Source organism: Strix aluco, chromosome 5 (assembly GCF_031877795.1).
Source record: "Strix aluco isolate bStrAlu1 chromosome 5, bStrAlu1.hap1, whole genome shotgun sequence".
Lineage (NCBI taxonomy): Eukaryota > Metazoa > Chordata > Aves > Strigiformes > Strigidae > Strix > Strix aluco.
This window is the reverse complement of record NC_133935.1, coordinates 2,894,862-2,919,896: the sequence shown is the minus strand read 5'-3', so window position 1 is coordinate 2,919,896 and position 25,035 is coordinate 2,894,862. Positions and strand designations below refer to the sequence as shown.

At 40.3% G+C, this 25,035-nt stretch overlaps 1 protein-coding gene across 1 annotated transcript in view; it reads left to right on the top strand.

Moving 5' to 3' along the window:
• The window catches only part of WNT7B (Wnt family member 7B), an 89,717-nt gene that overhangs the window by 32,875 nt on the left and 31,807 nt on the right, over positions 1 to 25,035 (top strand). Inside the window, exon 2 of the mRNA XM_074825630.1 lies at positions 14,151 to 14,377. Coding sequence (XP_074681731.1) covers positions 14,151 to 14,377 — 227 coding nt within the window. The remainder of the gene's footprint in view (positions 1 to 14,150; positions 14,378 to 25,035) is intronic.

Sequence of the window (25,035 nt, the reverse complement as noted above, 5' to 3'; positions counted from 1 at the left end):
ACTCAATACTGCACCGAAGCGTGGTTTAGATTTATTCAGACTGTGTATCGGTGGGAGCCAATGTATGCAATATTTTTAACTCTCAAAATAGATGTTTTTAAAACGAGTTTTTGTATTTTAAGTATTTAGTGAGGATACTTTCACTTGCCAGAGTTTACCCTGTCTCAGACACTAGATCCTTTAACGTAAATATCAGGCATGATCTATGCAAATTGTGTTTCTACACTTTTTACTGTACTTCCCCTCCATCTGCCCCATGTTTTCAAAGTCAGATGCTGCAACTCCCCTTATTTGCAAATCAAAGGAGTGCCGATAACTGAATGCTAATTGCACAACTGCTACTGTTCCACTAATGAGGGGGTGCGACACAAGTTCAAGGAGTCAAAATATTTTTGCAAGGGCCCATTTGACACAGCTGCAGGATAGCCTTAACACTGGGTCTGTGCAGGAACTGAGGAAGCCAGAAGCAATGTAAACTCCCTGTAAAATGAGGAATAAACAGTCACTTCAGGTCTCACCTCTGTTTCTCTGTTCCCTCCACGTGTATGTATTTTCAGATTTGGCAGTGTTTTGCTTCATTTTCCTCCTATACAGCTATGAAGGATACAAAGGAAGACCTCAGTGTTGAGCCAGTGTTGGTTTTGATACACTCCATATATTAAGTTTCACTCTCAATATGGTAACAATTTCTCAGATCAGCTCATTCCCCCTCAGCTACAGCTATCCCAGGGTGTGGTGTTTAAGCCAACACGGGTAGCCAGGGAGCCTCAGCACTGCAGATGGCCTGAGGTCTCTGGTCCTTACTTAAGTCAGTGGAGTCAGTTATCCCCCTCCTACAGGACAGCTCTCCACTGGGCCAAACCCGAGGGGAGCAGCACTCCTGCCTTTTCTGCTCTGTGCCTTTTCAGACTGTGGTATGAAGGAAGGAGGGACACTTTGGGGTTTGATTTGGGATGTAATGTTGGTGAGCAAGGAAGGCTGAGAGCGTGATATAGAAGATATCCACTGATCACGGCTGTATTGAGGTATTGCCCAAATTAGAGCTAAGGGCAGCTCAGGATCACTGGGTAGCAGGCAGCATCCAGAATGGCACTAAGGTAGCAAAACCAGTTATCTTAGTATAGTATCCCTGTGAGGAGGAGAGGGGAGTGTATTTCCTTCAGTGCCAGTCATGATATTCAGTTTACCTTCTTGTGCAGAAAAACATGGCCCAGTGGGAGGGAACATTTCAAAGAATGACAGAAATGATCAGAGGTCTCATGCCTGAGAGGAAAAGTTGAATGAGGACTGTTTTGCTCTGCAGAAGACTTATAAAAAGTATAAAAGATTGTGCAAGACCTCTGGGGACAAAATCTTCTGTTTCTACTGGGGGTCAGAGAAGAAGCACTGAGCTTTGATTGTAGAAATTTAGGGAAAATAAAGTTAGGGTGTTTTTATTAATAGTACTAAGTATCTGTCAGGAGTGAGAAAGGTGTAGCTGATCCTGCCTGAGGGGAGGTGGATGGACTACCATCTCCTCCAGATCACTTTCTGTCCTATTTACTCCCTTCTGTTAATACTGTGCTTTCCCATCGCCATTCAGACAGAAGCGATTACCACATTGCTTTCTCACAAAACTCTCTCTGGGGAATGCAGCCCATTCAGTCTCCAGCATTTGTGGTCTTGTAACATCCTAGCAGGAGCCTTTCAGTGTGAGCATACAGTGGCCAGCCCTGCACACTGCTGTGCATACAGATGCCAGTCCAGCAGAGTGCTTTGGCATGTACTTATAGATCCTTTGATGCCTGTGTTCTGCTGGGTAGGCTTAAAGATAGTGCTTTGTTTTGCCAGGGTTGGCTTAACACCATACACAAAGGCATGTCACATCATCTGGGGAACCACTGGGAGAAACTAAGGATGCAGGCTGCAGATTTCACACCTTAGAGGATGTTGATGACTATTGGCTATAATCACAACCCTTTTTAACTAACCTCACCTTCTGAGTAGTGGGTAAGTGCCATAGGGCTTAATGATCTGTAACTTGTAGGTTTTTAGGAAAATTTGATACTTTCACGACAGTTATAGTCTATGATACTGCTGTTAACCTAAGTTTTTCTTCTCTAGAATGGTTAAATGTAATTCAGACAGAAAAATTACACTTCTCTATCAAGTTCTATAGAATGTAAGGGTGAAGAAGTTAAAAATATCAGTGGCAAAAGAATGGCAGCATTGGGAAAAAAACAGAGTAAGTATTAACAGTGAAGAAAGATTTATCTGAGCGTGAGGCCAGCAGAAGATGAAGGCTGGAGTGTGGCTCAGATGTAGCTTTTAAAAGCCATGCTTAACCTGCCCTGGGTGCTCGCTGACTGACACTGTGTGTGCCACACCATCTGCCTACGTACCCTATAGATTTCATACACCTCATTTTTATGTAGCTGTTTTAGTACCACCTCTGCTGGCTCAGCTGTGAATCCCAGACGTTTATTATCACTTACCTCTTTAAATATGTTCACTCTTTGGATTGCATGGCCATAAAGGGACTTCTTCAAATTATTAGATTTAGAAAGAGAACTAGAGGAAAAAGGCATGCAAGGTGCCCATAGCCAACAGCATCTTCAGTTGGAAGGCAAGAAGCAGCTAAATTGGGGTCAATATACAACACAACAAAACTGCAGGTAAATGCTTACGTGTGATGACTGTCAGTGTGCATGTGATCTTTTGAGAGGAGATTTTAGAAGGAGTGTTTCATCCAGCTGCTTTCAGAAGCTTATAGCGATTTGCAAAAAGCCAGGGACACACCCAACATGGGCCACTGGGATAATAACACAGATGCACAATTTTTATGGCTGCCTACCAAATTTAGAAACTCCCTCTGGAAAAACAACTCAAAATGGCTTTTGCTGATCCTTCTGAACACCTGGAATAAGCTCAACAAACCAGGGAGCTAGAAAAGTTACTGTGTGGCTTACCATGGCTCTTACATCACTCAAAATTAAAATTTTGAAATAAGTGGCTGAAAGAAACTTTGGAAATTCATGGATATCCCTGTTGGGTGTTACATTGTTTTGCGCCAGCGTTGACAGTTCAGATTATAAAACACAGTGTTTCTGTTTGCAGAAAGCCCACATGCTGAATACAGTAACATTTTGAATGTTTGGAAATCTATATAGGATATATGGTTTTTATATTCTACAGTTTCTGGGGGTTTTTTCCCCTCCTTTTTTTTTTTTTTTTATCCTCAAGGCTTTCTTAGACTGCAGCCATTTTATACTAATGTCCAACTTCTGGGAACAGGTCTGAAGGTCTGATGAGTCTCATAGTGTACTAACAACCAAACCCTGTTTCCTTTTCTTACTAACGTGAATAACCTCACGTAGGAAAACTGTCTCACAACTTCAGTGGGATAATTCATGTAAGGAAGTTAAGCATAAATTATCTATCTGATGGATCAGAATTTCTCTTTGCATGATTACCAAGAGCCAGTGGGAGTTTTGCTGGGTGCAAGGAATGCAGGCCTGCTCCATAAAAGTGGTAAGCAGTTTTGCTTACAGTTGGTTATGATGGTGCAGAGAGGCTGCGGATAATTTTCTCACTGGGAAATGAAGGTCACCAAACAGACTCTGAAGACGAAAGGCAAGATTAGTTGATACACTAATAGGCTATTAAAAAAAATATTTTTACAAGCGCAGCTTGGTTTGGTATTTGCTCAAAAATATACTGCTTTTTTCTTTTTTTTCTCTTGCTTTTAAACAAATATTTGTTCAAAGTATACAAAACCTACCAAATGCAGCATTTCTGCACTTCGTATTAGTTACCTGCCTAAGTGCAAAGCTTCTACCTCTTTGATTCATTTTGGGACTTGGTGTTTGCTATGAAGTCTTCATGCAGGGACCTTTTCTGATACATTCAGTGAGGCTGACTTGTGGCTTAATATCAAATTTCCTGCTGAAGCAAATAGGACTAGATGGCCAAAGGGTGTCAATATGCATCTAGCATGTTGAAATCTGTGACAGATCTCTTTCATTTAATATGCTGGTCCTAACAGCATTTTCCTTCCTCCAATCAAGGCTTTACAAGGCCTTATCTGAGCTGTGCAGGCTGAAGGGGACTTTCAGGGCACCTCTGTTTGAGGAGCACGCTCACGTTGCAGCCAGCCTAGTGAGCTCTCTTACAGCTACCTGTCATAGCCATAGCACAACCTCCTGCTCGCCAAACCTGTCCCAGCAGCAGGACAAGTAGCCAGGCAATCAGCCCGTGCTGATCTCAGGCCTGTGGTGGTTGCACTGCAACTTCTGACTTCACCTAAAGCTAGTCTGGCTATATCTGCGTGAGGTTGAGCTCATGGCAGGGTGATGGTGTGGAAGTAACTTGGTCTGAGAGGCAGGCAAATCCTCTGCATCTCCAACACCAAGGACGGGAGGGAGGCTGTATCTGTCACATCACCTAAAATTGAACAGATGCTGCTCTTCTGCTTCCATTAGCTTGCATCTGTGTAATTTTCCGTGGACTCTTTTTCTGGTTGTGCCGACCTACCACTGAGTAATGTGACATGGCATTTTGCTTACTGGTAGCAACATGACAGTACTAACCACAGAATGGGTGTGAGGCCTCTACATCAACAGAAAAATATTAGAATAGACAAAATATCTTAATTCCAAAAGCAGATCACCCAGGAGAAACTGTGGTGTAATTAGTTGCTCTGAAAAAGGGCAAAGAATATCTTCCTTCATGCCAAACCTGGAGAGGTCAACGGTTTCTACTTCTGGTATGTGGTTGCACTGCAACTTCTGACTTCACCTAAAGCTAGTCTGGATATATCTGCATGAAGTTGAGCTCATGGCAGGGCGATGGTGCTTCTTTCCCAGTTTTTCCCACATCTTGGAAACAATGCAAGTGTGTTCACTATAAATGAATGTACACCAACTAGTGTAATTTGAGGGAAAGGTAAAAGTGGGCCATTGAGGAGGAAAAAGTCTAGGGCTCAAGGCCCTGCAACAAAATTGGGAGTATGTCAAGGAGCCAACGGTCTGCCTGGTACACTTGGGCTCTGTCAAGCGTCCACCCAGTCCTCACACTCGCTCCCTTTCCTCCTGCACACCTGTGCAGTAGAGGCTGCCCTTCCCCTGTTGGTGTGTCATCCCAAGCTTCATCAACTGTAGAGAAAAATCAAGAGAGGACCTCACGCTCTTTGTCCTCTGTGTTGGCAGACAACGGTCTTGCCTTCAGTGGGTCAATTAGAGCAACAAACGTTGCCACTGGTTTGAGCACTGCACCCATTCCAGATGTAGAAACAGACCAGTAGGTAAACCTGACAGCATCAAGCCTATGGGTTTAGGTTTTAATTTTGTTTGTGGATGTTATTTAATTTCATATCCTGATATCTCATGGCCTTAGCAAAGATTTACCACCATGGCAATAGTGGTGAGGAAAAGAAAAGAAGAAATAAATGGTACCTCAGAGTATATTGGTGTATTCAGTGTATAAAAATTCAATGTCACTGACAAAGTGAATTTAATTTTTTCCTTCTGCTTCTAATTCAAGACCAGTCAGACAGCTTGTTTGTTGGTCATGTATCTGTGCACAAATAGCAACCTCCAGTGGTCATTTGGTCCAAATTGCACATTGTGTGTGGGGTCAATATGGCCTTGACACCTTCCTCCAAAGGACCTCTGAGACTACTTCGTATGGCTTTTCAGGTGAAGCTTAAAGCCAGATACATAATTTCATCCTCATGATCAACAGCCACTGGTCTTAAAATTAACACAGAAGACTAATTTTTCAACATAATGGCTTATTAGTATATTTTCAGAATTTATTCTCATTGACTGCTCAGACCTTGGCTAACAAAAACGAGTTCCTACCTGAACCACCATAGCAGTAAATCCAGATTATTTCCTTTTGAGAAGCAGGTATCTTCCTTTCCTGTAGACCCACGATTACATGGTTTCCTCTTTCGATTTTGCATCATATCCGTGGAAGCCCTGTGCACGCAAAGCCAAAAAATTAAGATATATCATATACTTAAATGTTAAATGGGAAGTATAACAAAGCATGTATTTTAAAATGGATTCCACCAGCAGTCCATCTTTAAGATTTCAAACGCACGATGCATACCTGCTATTAACGGAATGACATTTTAGAGTGAGCTAACCAAGGAATAGATACTTCTGTGCACGAGGACTCTTCTACCACGGTTTCACACCATACTGTGACACACATTTATCAGATCTCACAAATTGAGATGGGTGTGGTCTTGCCAAGTCTTGGACTTTGCCCGAAGGACTTTATCTTTCTGTTTCCCTTTTAACCTTTCCACAGAATAGAGAGGACTGCTAAACTAAAGCCAAAATACGCACTCCAGTTGTGCTTAACTAAGGCTTGGAATTGATAAAGTTTGGAAAATGCCCATATGTCATATGCAATGGAGAGAGTTTATTCATTCTTATTTGCTATATGAACAACACAACAAAAGCATGGATTTTAAATCTTCAAGTGTGAAAATTTATTTCTCCATGATATTGAATTGTTTTTGTGTCGACACAGAAAATCCACGGCTTATCTCTTCCAGCCGTTTTGGTATTTCAAAGCTGTATTGCCCCACAGGGGAGCTGCAATATCCCACCACAGTTATTCTGCAAGGTAATTTTGCTTTCCACTGTGGTGGATCACTAGTCAGCAAACTCTGTAACTTTCTGTTAGATATCAGCATGACTCTTTCTAGCGCTAAAGGAAAACAGAAATGGGGTGGAAGGCAAATAATAGCGCAAGACAGTAATACCAACTGCAAGTGCTCAGCAGCCATCTTGGCACTCAGGAATGGACATTTTTTTTGTTACTGATGGTGGAAGTTCTTTGGTACTTTGCAGGGCATAACACAGGTGTGTGGATGCCTGCAGAACTGACATGGTAGGTCCTGTTAATTGTGTTATCCGTAAGAAAAAAATTGTATGAAACAGAAGTGTTTCGGTTTGATTTCTAAATCTGGTAAGGTCCTGGGTTTTTAAAAGGAATCAATTTTATATCAACACAATTTTTCATGAAACTTATTCAGATAAGTTCAAATATGCCACACGTGTCACCACTCCCATCACTGGCAAGACCATAGCAGGACTATTCCAACCTTTCACAAATTTCCCCATGCATGCCAGCAGAGCTGTTGCCTTCCTGCAGCTTCCAACACAGGCCTATCAGTTTACTCTGGTTTAGCAAATCAAACGCTTTTTGAAACCCAAATTGCTTTGGAATCAACGTTTCCCACACTTCAGATATTTTAACATCCTATTTTACTTTTATTGATTTTTATATATACAAGATGTGAATGTTTTCCACCATATAACAAGATGCCCTTAGAATAATGTGATTGGAGACAAGAAAGAAAAAGCTTGTTATATAGTAGGTTGCTGTGCAAATTCAGAATGCCTGCTGTAAGACAGTAAATGTCCAATGTAAATGTCCAATTTGCTAGTCTGATCTATACAATAGGACGTATGAGGCATGTGAGGCATTTCTGTTCTCTGTGAGTCTTCCCTTGGTGTAAAAAAAATGAACACAGGTAAACTAGACATCTAGCAGGTCTTCAAGAGATGCTGTTATGTATCAAGGGTTGCCTCACTGACTGATGAATAAAAATTATTACAGTGGACCAGCCATGCACCAAATAAGCTATGAGTCAACTTGCAACCAGACTGGATTGTCATTTTGAGGGTAATGCTCAGGAGACATTATGCCAGAAATACTCATGACTCTTAGATGCTTTTGCTGTCCATTGCTTTGTCACAACCAGTAAGAATTAGTGAAAGGCTGGTACCAAGCTCTGACGGGTTCTGTGACAGCTCGTGAGTTGCAGAGTCAAATTTTGTCTCTAACCACTCCCAGTCCTCCTGCCCTGCCATAATGCTCTTTAGATGAAGCTTCTGGGCCTTCAGTTGGAGTTTCTTGTGTTGGGAAGCCAAAGCGAGTACCACTCCCCAGCTATCCTCTATTTTGGGCTCAGGACCACTGGTAATCCCATGGTTTTGCACAGCAGCTAAAGACACAGCACAGGCTACAAATCCTTCTTGTAGATGAAGGTGCTCAGCTGAGTAATGGGGCTTTTACCATCTCCGTTTTGTCTCATAATGTTCACACCTGCACCTGCTGTTTCTGGTACTTGGTGTAAGCTTTTCTTTGGTATAAAGTAGAAAACTAGTGGGGTAGATACCACACCAGCAGCCATCGCATGAAAGTGTCATCTGTGAGGAGCTGAAAACATGTGGATCCCGAGGATGCTCCTTGTCAGAGCTGTTGCTGGCTGCTGTAAGCATGGGTCCTAGGGACAGCACACAGGCCGCCACCATGCTGTGCTGGGACGTCTCTCTGCTAGGCAATGCCTCCTCTCCTTCCTCCTGAAGTCTAATCATTCACTGCCAGCTTCATAGCAGCCATCTTGCACCTCCCAGTTGGCAGGTAGGGGAGGGCGTGCATCCAAGGCTTTGCTGATGTTCCCCCCCATCACTATTGAATACAGGGTTGGGGTCCTTGTTCGTACTCCTCTCTAAAGTCAATGTTTAGCCTGAGGCACGCTCTGCCCCTGTGTAAGTCATCCCTCAAGCTTAACTATCCCACCGCTTTCATCCTTGACCATGCCAGTAATCGCACTCTACGATATAGTGGGCTCTTTTTCTTGGGCGATTTCCTCAGAGAAATCTCCACCTTTCATTTATAATGGGAGTGAACACATTGCTGTCCATGGCCCCCAGGTTGGAAGGCTGGGCTTGGAGCTCCAGCAGAGACCAGTGCACCGCAGGACAGTACCACGCAGCCCTCTTTGATTTCCATTTCAATAACACATGTGCCGAGCAATGATTTCCCAAAGCCAGCAGTGGAAAACAAAATTGAAAGCCTAAACATATGCAGATGGCATTCAGAGCCCGGGATGCTCCTGCCAATTTCTGCAACTGATGCATGCTCAAAATATTTACTTAGGAATTCTTAATTAAGTAAACCGTTCGGTAGTGGTGTAGTGTTTCAGATGAGTTGCAGTGTCACCACAGAATATCTCGGTGGTTCCTTCTAACAAAGAATCCATTATGGGGATTTTTATCAGAGACGGTGGGGTAAGTTTTCAGTACAGTGCGCTGAGGTTTAAGCTCTGCAGCTCCTCTGCTGTTAATGGGATTCGTGTGGCTAAATCCCTTCATTCCTTGCTGAAAATGAACCCCCTGCCCAACAGCAGCTTCAGGTGGATATCGAGTAGCAGAATTAGGGGTGAGATCACAGTGACCCTATGGGCATCTATTCAAAGGCCTTGCAGTAAGGCTGGCTCAGCGGCTTGGGGGGAAATATGCACTGTGCTGCTGTGCGGCCAGGAATACAAATGAGCGAGGGTGTTGGAGGAGAAGGTGTAGCTCCCGAAGCCACCCCTGGCCTGCAGTAGATTGTTATTTGCCCAGGGAGCAAGGAGGCTAGAGAAGAATTTTTAGGGCCTTTTTTTTTTTTTTTTAAATCAAAAGGTTAAAATCAACTTTTTATTAAGTGCTTTGTCTGGATGAAATTTGTTGGTTTAATCTCTCTATTTTACATCTTCTTTTGTTATATATTTGTCGGAACTGAATTTTAAGCTCCTTGGAGAAATCTCAGTACACATCTCTGCCTCTACAGGAGCTTGGGGACTACTCTGAAGACTGGTTAGTTACTGCCATTTATCTATACTTGGTTCTATTTAATAATTTTGTCAAAATTCACATTCTTCTAACAACAGTAAAGATCATAATTTTCCTCATGTAGCGCATATGGTTGTACAACTGTCTGTTATAAGGATTTACTTTATATGTTTTCCACTTGTGCAAAGGCTCTAAGACCCTCTATAAACTACAGTTCAAGTGACTTCAACCTTCCTATATGTGAAATTCATCTGAAGTTGCAAGAACATAATACCATTTGAAATCAATGAAATGACTAATGTGATCAAGTTAAGCAAATGCCTACATTTGCAAATACAAAATAGAGACTCAAGAAAGCAAATTATGAATGAGGAGTATAGTCCTCTTCCGACAAGCAATACTGCACTAAATTTTATGTTCTTAAAACTCACATGATTTTAGGCCTCAGTGTTTAGTTTTGGAAGTGTTCTCAAAGACCCTGACTTTTATGAATTGCTTGGAATATATAATAATTTTTGTGGTTGTGATATTTCAATTTTTTTTCACATAATTTTGTGAAAAGGAAAGCTGTAGTTGTTTAGGTCCCAGAGAGAAGACACAACTATAATAGGAAATACATTTTGAGGGAGAATTTTCATTTTTTGCGACAGTAGTCATCTGTCTTTGCATAATTAAGCAAGCATTATTTCAGAAAATAAGCTGAAACTTGTCTCCCACTGCCATGAACTTTTGCTTGCTGTGACTGCAGTCGTAGTTATTTTTTCAAAGAATGAAAACCTTGATGTTTCAGAATTCTGATGCAGAAATCCGTCCTTCCAAAATATTGCTCCTCAGGTTTAGTTTGTTGGAAGTTTGAACTGCAAGGTCCTATCCAAGCCCAGATCAGTGTTATTTTAGTTTGGATGTAACTCTGTTTATAACTGTTGCTCAATTTCAGTGCTGGTGTTTCCCTTGGATTAATGACTAAGTGAGTGATGAAAAAAAGTGAAGACTCTCCATACGCCAGCCACTACTGTTAATTGCTTAGGAAATGTGACATTATTCCACTAATGCTTTTTAGTTGGATAACCCATGTGTTTAATGATGTTTAATTGGATAACTCATGTGGATGACCCAACTTAAAACTCTGAAGCGTGTGCAGGCTGTCGTGGTGTGGGATGGTTGCAATTACTGTAAACTGCCCCAGAAATCTTAACAAAATGCTGCACTCAGGATTTGTGATAAGAATCAAAGAAGTTTGCACGACAGAGAAAGATTAGATGGGAGAACATGCCAAAATGTGGCATGGGGATCTGCCTTTTGACAGTTATAAAGTGAAACATTCTCCATCTAGTTAAAAAAAAAAAAAATAAATGTAGCCTTCAACCTGCCAAGGGGCAGGAGCGTGGCACAACCCTCCTGAATGTGTGACAGATGCACAAACTGAGGGACGCCGCAAGAAATAGCAGAGAGGAAGCTTGAAATGCTGTTGGGTGCATTTCTTTAATATAAATAAAGTTTTCCAAAACCTCAGTTTCATGATTCAGCATTTCTTTTGGCACTGAAATCATAGTAACAATTTAAAAGTAGGTTAAACAAGTCTGAGGGAATATGCTGGTAAATTCAGGCCAGAGAGGGGGAAGTCCCTGGAAGTAATAATAAAAAAACTAAGATCTCCTCCACCCCTAATAATTGCAGTTTAATTCTTTTAATGAGAAATGTCTTAAAGCACTTTACAAACACATAATAATTACGATATCCTCACAATACCTTCTGAGGCAGATAGGATCATGCTTATTTTCTGGATAAATAAACTGACCCACTGTATTAAAATACTTTGACCAAGGCCTGCTCCAAAAACAATGGGAGACCAAAGAATACACTCTTTAACTTAATTATGAGACAGTAGCAATGTGTATGGAGGAAGCAACTAAACTGAAAATTATACGTGGGGTAGATACTGTAGCCAAATCTTTCTTGCTTTCCTTTGTTTTGAAAGTCATGCTTTTGCTGCTCAACTTGAGAGAATAGTTAGTGGAAACTTGGGGGCTCAGCACTTTAAAAAAAATGATGTCAGAAAGTTATCTCATAGCTTTCATCAGTATTTTTAATTAAAAAAATTTATACCATATACAAATAATTTTTATATATAATATAAAAGGAAGGGTCAGACCTGGATTTTAACATGATTTGGGAAAGGGTGCTGGCATTTTAGAGTCATCAGAGAGTACATGTTTCGGACTGCAACACATCAGCTATAAAGTGAAAATGCTTTTCTTTCCATTTTACTGCAACATTTTCAGAATGTACATCCTACTTGATGTGGAAAGTTGCTGAAGTCAGAGAGATAAAATCTCCATGAGCTATGAAAGAAAACAACACTTTAACTTTTTGGTGTTGAGAAGTGCCTGATTTTAAAAAAAAGAAATATTGATACTTTCCCTTGTGATTTTCATTAACTTTTGAATCCACAAATTAATATATTAGGTGCAGTGATAAAGGTCAGAGAATCTTATTATCTGTACATCAAACTCACAATGTTTTTTTGAAGATTATCATATCTCTTGGAAAGCCCTGATTTAAAGACTTCATAATTTAAGTATTTTATTCAGTTGCTTAAGTAGAGGTGGACCAGAAACAAAACCGTAGCTCAAAAGCTGCATGAATCTTGGGGACTTGCTGGTTGCAATTGATGCTCCAGTTTTGTTGCTCAGTGCCAAAGGAACATGAATTAAAGCTACAGGTCTGAGTGCTCCGGCTCCAAACACTGTGAGTGGTTGGAGCTGCAACCACATTTTGTTCTTATTTTTGTTTAATAGGTAGTAGTACCACATGGCATGCATGCTCTGTGTTTGTAATACCTTATCTCTATATCTATAAATTCCCCCCAAGCCATAAATAAAAAAAATACAACTGGCGAATTTCTCATGGATTGTTAACTTTGGAAAAGATGCACAAATACCTATTAAAGGTAGAGTGAATCATCATGGAATTTCCATTCCACAGTAAAAGTAGTATTTCATTTTGGCCAGGGAAGAGTTCTCCATTTCACCCTTTTTGCTTTGGCTTTACTGTAGTTTATTGAAATGGCAAAATGAAACACTCTGATTTTGTTGAAATGCAACATTTATGTAATTTTGGTGTTACCTTTGCAATGAAGTTGATAAATTCCTATAAAATTCTTCAATTATCTTTAGTCATCATTTTCCAAAAGGAGCATTGCCAGTGGGAAATTTTTAACACTGAGAAAGGCTTAAGTCAATGTTCAAGATGGAGAGGAAGGTAATGGGGAAGTTAGTCTGTATCCTGTTACTAATCTATTTATATATGGTGACTTCTGTTACTGTGAAACCTCACTTAAATCCAAGGTGCTGCAGCATGATCTGGGCAAGCATCTTTACATTACAGAGGCAGCCAACAACAGCATTTGATGGGAAAATGAAATTACCCGTATGATCCAATACTAAGCTGGGACAAGCTAAGGAGGGGAGATGGTTTGTGGAGATCCTTCCTTGCAGGTGCCGAGAAGCAGCGGTGCTCTCGGCACCCCGGTTTGCCAGCTGAGGAGCGGGACAGCCAGCTGGGCAGCATGGCAGGGGCTTTTCTAGGGTCCATGACACCATGCTGAGCAAGGCTGGTTTTGCTAACGCAGCTGTACTGCTCTCTTTGCTCCTGCTGACTTGGCCAGAGCCAGTTGAAACATCCTGGCATGGGCCTGGCTGGTGCTCGGTAGATGCGACTTGAGGCATCACTGAACGTGTACTTATGTTGTCTCATTTTTTCAGAAATATTACCACTTAAAATGTAGCCTGTAAAGATGTTGAAAAATGAGCCTGTAAAGATGTTGAAAAGCGAGCTGAAAAATGAAAAATAAACGCACTAAAGTGGAAACATATGGCAGGTGCAAGTTATGAGCAAACTTTATAATGGATTCTGAAAATATACTTGAAGAATGAGGACTACAAATGTTTCTAGTCTGGATGGCACATATTAAGGATCACTCCAATGTGCTCCATGATATTTGCCAGATCTAAAAGCACAGATATGCTGGTGAACTTTCATTAATCACTCAATACCCTGAGGGTAATAACGGACAAGAGGGTTGGTAGCGTCAAGTCTTTCTCTAAATTGTGCTTAACAGTTTCAAATGAGGGATGGATGAACTGGCTGCAGTAACTAAAAGACTGAGCCTGAATCTACACAGGCCATTCAAAGCAGACATGAGTTTCAGAGATTTGTGGACAATCAATTATCACTATTAAATACGTCTTGCTTTTCACATCTCATCAGCTGATGGCTCTGTGTAGGGCTGGAAGCAGAAGTGCCAAAATTCCATTTCTTTGTTGTTTCTGGCACAAATCAGATCAGCAATCACTGCAAGATTTCCAACCTCTTTTAGCAGACCAGAGAGGTTGGGATAAGTTGGCATAATTACAGGAACCCAACTTCCAACCCTTCCCCTTTTGCCCAGTGCCTGCATGGCAGCACATGGCAAAAGCAATTAATGGCCTCAATTTGGTTATAATGTGTCTTTCTGCTTTTTTTCTTCAGAGCTTTGTCATCCGTGGTGGCTTTAGGAGCTAATATCATCTGCAACAAAATCCCAGGCCTGGCCCCTCGGCAGCGAGCGATCTGCCAGAGCCGCCCTGATGCCATCATTGTGATTGGGGAAGGGGCACAAATGGGAATCAATGAGTGCCAGTACCAGTTTCGGTACGGGAGGTGGAACTGCTCCGCGCTGGGAGAGAAAACAGTCTTTGGACAAGAGCTTCGAGTAGGTAAGGGTGTCTCTAATATGGTCCTGAAGTGATATGTTGGGGCTGGTTTTCTTTTAGATATCTCACTGTGGTCCTGTAAAGGTTTGTAACCCTCTAGTATTTGTCTACTGGAGTTCAACAGTGATGCTCCCAGAACAACTGTGGTCTGTATGTTTTCATTCATTGAAAAGTAACTGACAAGAGACACTAAATCTCTATTGATCTGGGGAATAAGCCGTTCATAGCTGTGTGACTTCATACCCAGCAATGACCCAGATGCCTGCACAGGCATCCAAGGGCAGAGTCATCACACCCCATGCAAAAGTATTTCCAATTGTCGTCCTGTTAGAGGTTGCCATGATAACTGCAGTGCATATTATGGCCAATCAAAAAGGAACTAAAATCAGCTCCAAAAACATCCCTCTGAAGACTTCTCACAAGCTTAAGTAATAGCAGAGTCTCAATTAACTGATGGAAGTATAATGCCTACAACACTGGCCTTCCAATATATGACAGTGATACATAACCATTCTAGTGTTGCTATCATACTGTAAAGAAAATACTGCAAATGATTTGAGGCAGGAAATATATTCAAATAAAATAATACAGGACCTTGGCCTGACAAGCTGTTAGCTGACAGAAGTTAAATTGATCACTTTCCATTTATCCTACAGCTGATATTATTTCATAGGGGACATTATGCAAATTTTTTCCAGCACTGAGATCATTATTTTCCTCATCACACAGCTTAAGTATCCTTAGCCCATTCCTGGCTTTTTCTCTCTCCCCCAAGAACTGCCCAATTACCATCCCCCATACTGTTTGCTGCTCAGTGCTGGGATAACATTTTGTAGTGGGTGGCTCTCACAAGGGCGCTCAGAGTGATACCATCCAGCTTCTCAGTGGGGTTGTAGCCTGTTCTTCTTCTGCCTGGTGCTTCTTTGGGTGACACCTCTTTCTTGAATTCATTGGTTTGGGTAGTCTTGTGCCTCCAACACAACTGAATGTGGTCAGACAAAAGATCTCGTTAAAGCTGTGTGAAAAAAAGGCATAACATTGCGTCCCATCTGTGCAGAGGAAACTACTTATATGGTGCTTTGGTTGTTACTAGAGATCAAGGCTTTGGTTTTTCTTCCCAACACCCTCATGAAACGAACACCAAAAGTCAACAATGGAACTGAATATTTTTTCAAAAGACATGCAAGTCTGAGAGTCTGGCTGAGGTCTGGGCTTTTTAAGGGCACAGTGGCCCAGCTGTGAAGTGTTGTAATTGAATAAATCCATTGGCATCAGGGGAACTGACTTACACCTGCAAAGAATCTGTCATTCTGCGAGCATTACTCCACACCGAATCACAGAAGTGAAGTGGAGAGGGCTAAAACTAGTAATAAAAAGACTCAGTAAAACAAATCAATGGCAAAAGCAAAGCCTGAAATTTTTGAACTTTAGAAAAAAGTTTGGTAGAATTTGATTTTGGTGCTGAAAAGCTGATGGTGAGGAATTTGCTTAGTGTCTCTTCCCACATTTGTTCTAACATATTTCTAATTCTGTTTAGGTAATACTTCTTGCCTAACTTTTGTTTCTTAAAAAGAGTGTAAGTGGAAGGCATTAAACGTTATCAAGACACCATATACAGGAGATAACCTAACATTTGACTTTTACCTTCAACTTTAAATGAACCAGAAAAACATCTAGTCACTTGCCTTGACTATTAGAATCACAGGTCTGGTCCTTCTTGGTTGGTCTTATGCTTGTTTGTGTGAAGTTGATGTCCAAAATGACATTGCTGCCAGAAAATATACAGCTACCATTGTACTTCTTTGTGGTATGTTGTCTTGATCTGCCAAACCTTGCAGGCATGCTCTGACCCTTAGACGAATAAGTCCTCATAACTTCTGTGAGATCGCTCATGTCCTTGAAGAGGCACTCTCTGGAGGGTTGTACCAGAGTTGATGTCATCACTAAGCTTCCTGGTGAAAAGGCTTTCACTACTCCTGCTTTCTTCTTCAAGCTGAGAATCTTGTGGCACCTCATCAGCTCCATCCTTGTACTCATGAGTAATAATCCTCTTCACCAGAGAGACTCCTTTCATCCTCAGAAATCTTGCAAGTGAGCACAGTCCAAATGCCTAGAGGACTACAAGTCATGCCTGTGCCTTCATTCTCAACATTTCTAAACAAAATAAGAGCTACAAGGAACAAAAATTGTTTGGCATCAGGATGGACCAGCTATCAGGTTGGTCAGACTATACCAAGTTTGAAAAAACAGGGTTTTCTTGATCCATATTTGCCAAAATGATCACTGTATTCTTGACCTCTTCACCGAACCTGGGTGGTTTCTTACAACTCTGAAATGACTGATGTGGAATTTGGTGGGTTCTTTTATGGCTTAACCCAAACACAGACAAAACTTGGCAGTTGCAGCTGAGTTCTGCTTTGACATTTGTTGGGTGTGAAACCACACAAACTCTAACGGATGGAGAAGGTTTACATGACCCCTGCCAGCTGAGCCAGATGAGTTCCATGCAGGTCTATAAAGGATCCCATAATCCACATGTCTTTATTTGTTTTATTAGTGGAGTAGCACCCAGAGATGATGTGGTCAATATCTAGGAAAAGGACAGGGTTTAGGAAGTGGTGTTATTACACTAGTGAGGGGTAAAAAAGTAAAAAAAAGACAAAGCTTAAAAAACCCAAACCACTTAAAGGTACAAAATACTTGTAAGCATAAATATTCACACGTGTAACAAAACACATCCGTGTCTGACACATACAGAAACACTAAACCAGACATTTGGTTCTGCCTGAACAGATTGAAGAAAGCATTAAGACTAAAAAAGACAGGCATGGTTTTCATTTCACCCCAAAGGAAAGCTCATCTAGCTTCTTCCCAGAACTGCTTATGGAGATGAACGATCAAGGCAAGTTATTCAGGTTGTAGTGTGGAGAGGGCAAGTAAACTACGACAGCATGATATTAATTGCTCTCAGTCTGCATGGGAAAGAGAGGATCTACTCTTTAGCCACTGGGCCAAGGCTCTACCACGAGCACTGACAAGTGCATATTTATGGTTATTCTAATTCGTATCCCAAGGTAACACTCCCCCCTCAAAATTCAAAGCAAACCCCCAGACTCCCCCAACATGAGGCTTCTCCAACAGCTGTGCATCTGTTGCCAACACAACCTCTTGGGTGCCATTATGCTCCAACTATGCATGTCTTCCAGCCACAACCAAGCAGCAGCCAGATGGCAAGACATAGAAGCAAATGTCCATCCTTGCAACTTCTGGGGATCCTGCTGTGCCAGTGGAATCCCCAGAAAGTTAGCTAAGCTGGATTGGTGCTGAGCTATTTTTTCAAAGAGGTACTTCAGTGAATGAGGGTTGTACCACCTATATAATACATGGGAGTCTGTATTAAAAACAATTGAAATAGTTCAGAGGTCAGAATAACAACATAACATTTATGTTAGTCATGGGGCATTTATGCTGGTGTGAAAGATTTATAGCAGCCAGAGATAAAATGTGATGGAGAAATCCAAATTAGTAGCATGAACAAAGGATGTAGCATGGGATGAATTAGCCAAGCATTGTGTATAGCTTTTTTTGGTATATTTATAGCTGGGAACTTTTCCATAGTCATGCCAACCCCAAAGAAAAGTAACTACTACACTCACTTTACTCATCCTGTCCCTGTACATGTATTTGTCACCTTCCTGCACTCATCCCTAGTTTTCATGCCGGTGTCTCACAAAATCATCTTTTGCACTCTCCACTCATTCCTCTTGCTGCAAACCTCTTTAACAAATTACCTCTTTAAAGATTACCTCTTTAGCAAATGGATCCACAAATTAATTGGTTAATGATATATCAATTGTTATTATTGATAACCTTTGATGAAAGATAATTGTCCTAATTTTTTGAAGGCAAGGACTCTGATCTGGAAGGGTATAGCCTCTGGTCCTCTCAAGTTATTGATGCAAAAATGCTCCAGCACTAAGGATTGGTCTCTATTTCCCCAAATGATGGTTGGAGCAATCTATCATGCAGGTACCTCTAAAAGTTACAGATCATTAGTAACAGTTGAAAGCAAGTGAGTCCAAGCAAAAACTAAGCAGTACAGCCTCTGAAGTATGGAGTCAGAATCAATAACAGAAGTCAAACCTACTGTTGTTCTTTGAAAGTGGATTATTCTGGCTAATTCTTCGTGTATTGACCATTTCTGCTGGAATTCTCCAGATTGAAGTGTTTATAAACAGACTGCTCTTATCAGTGCTAAATCCAGGGCAAAAAATGAGGTGTTTTGAGAAATATAGCTTTTAAAATATCAAAAGTAATCTGTAGACATCTCCTTTGTCAGACTCGTGATGTGGATAATGATCATGATTAGTATTCATTTGGATATATCATTGATACACTCGTCAGGGAAGAATCAAGAAATAGGCAAAACCCAAGGGAGTTCTGAAGTTTTTTAAAAAAATCTCTGACCTTTTGTATTGGTCTGTAGATTTCTGGCACCTTGAAAGGATGCATCTGAAGGGAGGTTAAAGCCCAGGTTACCATGGGACGTTTAAGAGAAGAACATAATTTTAAGAAGCTTCCTATCGCTACACATTCACTCAACTTTTGGTGCACTCTCCAGGCAGAAAGGGGGAGGGATGGGACAGAAACTACAATTTTAAAGACTAACAAAATCTGTGCATGGATTTTGTTAACTCACAGGTGAGGAAGACTTTACAAGTTATTTTGAGAGTCAGAAAATAAAGTTGAATGTCACGGTTATATACACATGCCCACATAAACTGCTTAAGAAGACAGCAAAATTTCAAACAGAAGATTAAGGAAGGGAAGGCAACATCTTCTGAAGGACAGATACTCATTAAAAAAAAAAAAAAAAAAAGTGATTCTTTCTGTATTTGCACTGGAAACAGGTAACTAAGTCCACATTGGATCCCAGTGTTTTAGTTGCAGGCCTGAAAGGACATGGGAATTGGGCACGAAAAAGTGATGACATCATGGAGAAATGGTTGGCATCTTATTATACATGCTGAGGGGGTGTCAGTCAGTAAATTATTCTTGGTTCAGGCCATATATAGGCTTAATTAAATTTGGATTCAGGCTCACATATGAATCCAGTCATTTTTATTCTGGGCTATGATGGTGGTTTAACCGAGATGCCAAATGTTCATAAAAAACCTCCTACCAAAAATGGGAGGAGTAGAGAGGCTCATGATTCTCCGAAAATGGAAATTCACATCCAAGCAGATACATTAATCTAGCACAGTAGTATCTAGTATGGTATGAGTTGGCCAACTTGGAAAGCTTGACTTTCAGTACGAGCAGAAAACTTGCAAGACATGAAGACACGCGGCATTCTTAGGAATGCTTTACAACCATACTTGTGCTTTAATGCTATCAGCAAATCAATAAAAGGAACCATAAATGAATCCAGATAGTTTTCCTAAAGTAAGTACATTTCTATCTCACTTTTTGCCTTTCTTTCCTCCTGCCATTTCTTTCTCTGTTACTTTATGTTTTCATTTTCTGATTTTTTAATCAATTTATGTCGTTAGTTATATATTTACTAATGCTTAGTAATATTCATATATCAGGTTGACTGTATGTTTATTATTCTAACATCTGTGTATTTATTATGGGAAAATCTATCTTTACGGACTTGCGTTATATCCAATAAAAACAATATGGGGGAAAGAAAGGAATCATACAGCTGGAAACAATTTGGAGGGGGAAAATGAGTTGGAATTAGATTATTTTAAATGTGATACAGAGCAGGGTACACACTTCACCGATGGAAAGGCAGCAATCATTGTCATAGCAGTAGGTGCTATGATTGGTTTAGGCATCTGTCAGTTATTGTGAACCTCAATTACACAGTGGTTTTTGGACTTAATGCAGAAAAATTTCTGGTTTTTTGTTGTTGTCATATAGCACGGTCCCAGACAACAATGTCCTTTGAGTGTTTAAGCAACTGCTCAGAAGGAAACTTGTTTTCAGTAATTTGAACTGGATGTCTGTGCTGGTGCTAGGATATGGTAAAAAGCATGTCACTTTGAGAGGTGGCTTCTCAGGAGATGGCATCAGCTTTCAAGTCCTAGCACAGCTGGCTGCCTGGGATGCCAGGAGAGAGGTGCACAGGATGCATTCAATCAGCTGAAATCTGTACTAGGACTGTGTGCATCTTCCAGAAGACCACACAGGACCGGTACAAACTGGGTCTTTATTACCCACACGGCTACCTTGGAGCGGCTGCCAACGTCCCTGTCACAAAATGGCCTGTGGAGGCATTGCATTGGCAAGTGTGATTTAGTTAAACTAACAGATGCTATAAATACCATTAGCAATAAATACCATTAGCAATATAGCATTATATCTATAAATGGCATTAGCAAAATAAAATTAACAAATTTAATGAGCTGTCACTTACGCAAGGGTAGTTTTTAATAGAAGCACAGAGGTGTATAACAAGATGTATAATTCTTGGTTATTTAGAGAAAGAGTTTTCTCATTATTAGGCTGAATTAAAAAAAATAACAAGACCTGCATAGTAAACCACCACCCATACTGGCTGGGTAACTGACAGGCAGGCAGGCAGAGGCAGCTGGTAAAGAGGAAAAAAACCCCAAAATCTGAGGACGCCCTCAGTGTGCTCATTTTGTAGGACAGATTTATCACACCACAAATACTCATTGCAAAGCTTTCTCTTAAAATGTCTCAGCGCATTTCTTTTCACAACTGACATGCTGCTGGACGGAGAAACAAAAATCTCCTTAACCTTTAGGATATTCAGTATATTTGTTCTAGCTTATTAGATATATAATATTGCAGAAGGATTTCGGTTATGTCAGTGACTATCCCACAAGTTGCCTTGCAATACTAGAAAGGCCATTCTGGAACAAAGCTGGGCTATTCCACCTGAAGACCCACGCACATATATTAGTTACCCTACAGGCAGTAACTGCTATAAGGCATGCAAGCTGCCTTACACGGACAGTTTTTTTCAATGCAATTCATCTTGATGGAAAGCCAAGCACTGTCAAAAAGCTGTGATAAGTAGTTACAAGGTAAAGTAAGTGAGAAGGCTATTTTAGTTTGCATTATCATCTTTGGAGGAAATTAAGGAGCTGATTCAAGCAGCTCGTACTTTCTGACTGTAGAAGGATGGATAAGCTTTTTACTATCACAAGTAGCAAAGCAAGACAGTAACCCAAACCAGAATAAGAAAATAAACCTCCCAGCTGGCGGTAGCTGAGGTTGGGAAGGACTGGTAAAAAAGTTATGAAACAACTACTGTGCTAAGAATTTATATTATTTTAACTGAGGAGACAGCCTATTGTGAGAGTGGTAGGTTCAGACTCTTCTTCATTTTTGTAGGTTTCTGTCACTTGGAGGTTTTTAGAGAAATAATACCTTTCTATTCTAAGGAAGTACTGTTGTATTAAGGAAACATCCTATTTTGAGAGGACGGATGATTCCCAGCTTAGTGAATCAATTTGAAAATTTGTGGGTGATAATTTGTTTATGCTTTAAAAGTTCCTTAATGCCAGAGTCTCATAAAGATCTGGTGAGGCTTTAGTAATGTTTTCAAAACACAGTGTAAATCATAGGTGAAAAGATAAACGTGAGTGGACAGTACCATTTGTAAATTATGAGTCGACAGTAACAAATTTTGACTTTACTAGAAAAAATGTCATTTTGCTACATTTAATTTTATCATCTCTGTCTTTTTCTTTGTCTCCCTATAAAAAGAATGTCTAGCATATATAATCGGTAGCATACAATAATTTCCAATCATGAACAGACAAATTTTTGTATTTCCCAATTTTCTACTCCCTAGTCTTTTTGTAAGGTACTACTGTCTAGTTCAGGTGTAGCTCAGTTGAGTTTTCTTTTCCCTCAAGGGTCATGAGTTTGAGGAAAAGTACAAGTTCTCTTAAATTAAAATGTTATTGTTGCCATTTAAATATTTACCTCTTTGGCAGCAGGCTTGCTTTAAAAGGCAGACATCCTTATTTTAAACACTAATATGTTAATACAATTACTTCATGAACTCTGCATGGCTTGCAGCTGGATGAGAAATGGTAGATGTTGACTTGAATGAAATCTGGAATTTCCATCCCGAGGGAAGTCCTAACTTTTTAAACTTCTGTTTCATTCCATTTTTACATATAAAAATGAAGATTTTCTTGGAACAGATGTTTTTCTGTAGACATTTTCAAACTAGAATACACTGATATACTTGACTCTGAACAACTCCAGTTTGGTTTGTTAGTGCACTTAATTTAAATTAGTTAAGTGCATTGATGTAAATTGGTGTAGGCAACTGTAACTGGGGAGACTCAAGTCTCCATATCACATGGGCTCTGCTCTCGCATGCTTCTGTATGTATTCTAAGCTATATAGTTCCGTAACACACCACACAGCTTGATAAGAGACATCACGTAGCATAACACACTCTCTTCCTGTGACCTTAAACCTCAGGTCTCTCAAAAAACAACGGACTGACATGGGATGCAGTTTAATATTTTGTTTCAATGGTTCAAAACTAAATGGACCCGTTTTTTATTAAATGGAATAGCTCCATTTAAATGTCGGTATGGAAAAGAAACATTTTTTTGGAAAGGGGTGGGTACTTGTGGTTTTTGGCATTCTGCAATCATCCTAATAAATATGTAATTAGCTGTAGTGGAAAAGGGTACTGTTATGTATAATGTGGCCTTACAGGCAGAGTCTGTAATGACCTGTAACTCTGATCTTCTCCTGCTCAGCACTGGCCAGAAAAAAAATCCTCCTTTTCTCTTGCTTTTAACTTCATCTTTAGCTACTCAGGATAAAATTTTCCATGTCACTTGTCTGGTCTGCCTTGGGACGAGTGAGTCAGAGGTCCTGTGGAAAAGATAATATGCAAATTCTAGGCTGTTATTTAATTGAATACTGTACCAAAATTTGGACACAACAGGGCTAACTTTGCTTAACAGCATTAAGTTTGGCAATTCCTTACTTCTGAGTGCCTCACTTGGAACGTTAATGCTCCTTTAACATAATTTTTTTTCATGTCACTTCGTAATAAAATTGCTGGCTACAAATGATCCAGAACATGCTGACTCAATTAGTTACTTCCAGTGTCCCAGTCCCATTGATCAGTGAGTTACAACGTAATGCATGCTTAAAACAGGAAGGCAAATAACATTTAAAGTTAAATAAAGTGGTGCTGGGCTTAATCCAAAATGACAGGGACCAAATTCTGGTGCTATTGCTGTCAGTAGAAATTTTGCCACTGCTTTCACCAGAGCCAGGATCTTACAGCCACTAAAAAGTCTCCTGGCTTTTGGGCACGAGCAGAAGTTCAAAGTGGAGCTGAATTCCATAGCAGGGACTCAGCTAAAACCTAATTAGTTAAATGGAAATCAACCTTACTACATCTGATTTTTTAAGTGCAGAGCAACTTTGCAAACAGGCAGATGCTGCCAAATCTTGCCACTGCAAAGAAAGTTCTTTACGTAAGATGACAGGTAGCGTGGGACGGCAGCTAACCTGCCAGTATGCGATCCTGTAATAACTCGGGGTTCTAATGACTTTGGAGATTCCTTGAGCTTTACTACTGCGGTTAACTATGTTGTCAAAATCTCTTCCCTAGAATTACAGATGATAGGTTTGGTCATCTAGTTCAACCTCTACATCAAGCAGGACAGGCTAAACATAACATTAGACTTCAGAGTTACATGTGTAGCAGCATCCCTCCCTTTCCTCCTCTGTTCTTTGGGATACATTCTGTTTGGTAAACCATCTGTTTCTAAATTGAAAAGCTTGAAATGCACAGAGAGGCATTTACAAACATTACAAAAAACACAGCAGTCATTGATCTGTACATTTTGGTTTGCAAACAAATGTTTCAGCATTCAGGGTTAGAGCACCGATCCGTGCAGTTTGCTGTCTTGCCTCCAGTCACGAGCAATTTCTTTTTCTAATGAAGTGGCTGGCGTATTCCAAAATATTACATCTGACAAATACCTTATTTTCAAATTGACAAAATTTCCTTCTTGAGTATCGTGCATGACTTTTTAGCACTGAATTAAATTACCCATGACTGTAGCTTGTTTCTTACTGACGTATTGTATGTCCATAAGTGTGAAGTATATTATTGTTACTGACATAAGAGTCAAATTAAAATGAAAGAAATAAATCAAGCAAGAAAGAGGACTATATCCTTTATTATTTGGAGGCTTGAAAAAATGAATCTAGCATGCTAGTGCTAAGGTAGCTCTCAGGATTCAAACTGGCCAACAACTTTAGTCGTGCTCTGTTTACCCAATATGTGCTTAACTTTAAACTGTTTAAAGCCCTATTAAAGATGCTTTGGAAGTGTTTCACTTTAAATGCATGCCCGAGTAGTTTGCAGAATACAGAAGTCAGAGTGACAGCCAGCATGCAAGATCAAGCTGACGATGGGACCCTCAACTAGTAAAAACTGTCACACCTATCCATTTTTGATCAGATTTGGCCCTAGGATTGAAGTGGATCTAGGAGACAACTTTTAGTCAAAGCGGAATCCGTTGCTATCTATAATGGTCTCTCCACTGAAGAGGTTCAATCTCCAATTTCTGGGATTGTGAAAGAAAGATGATTCCTAAGACTTAAACAGTGTCGGTGTAAAAAGTGACCTT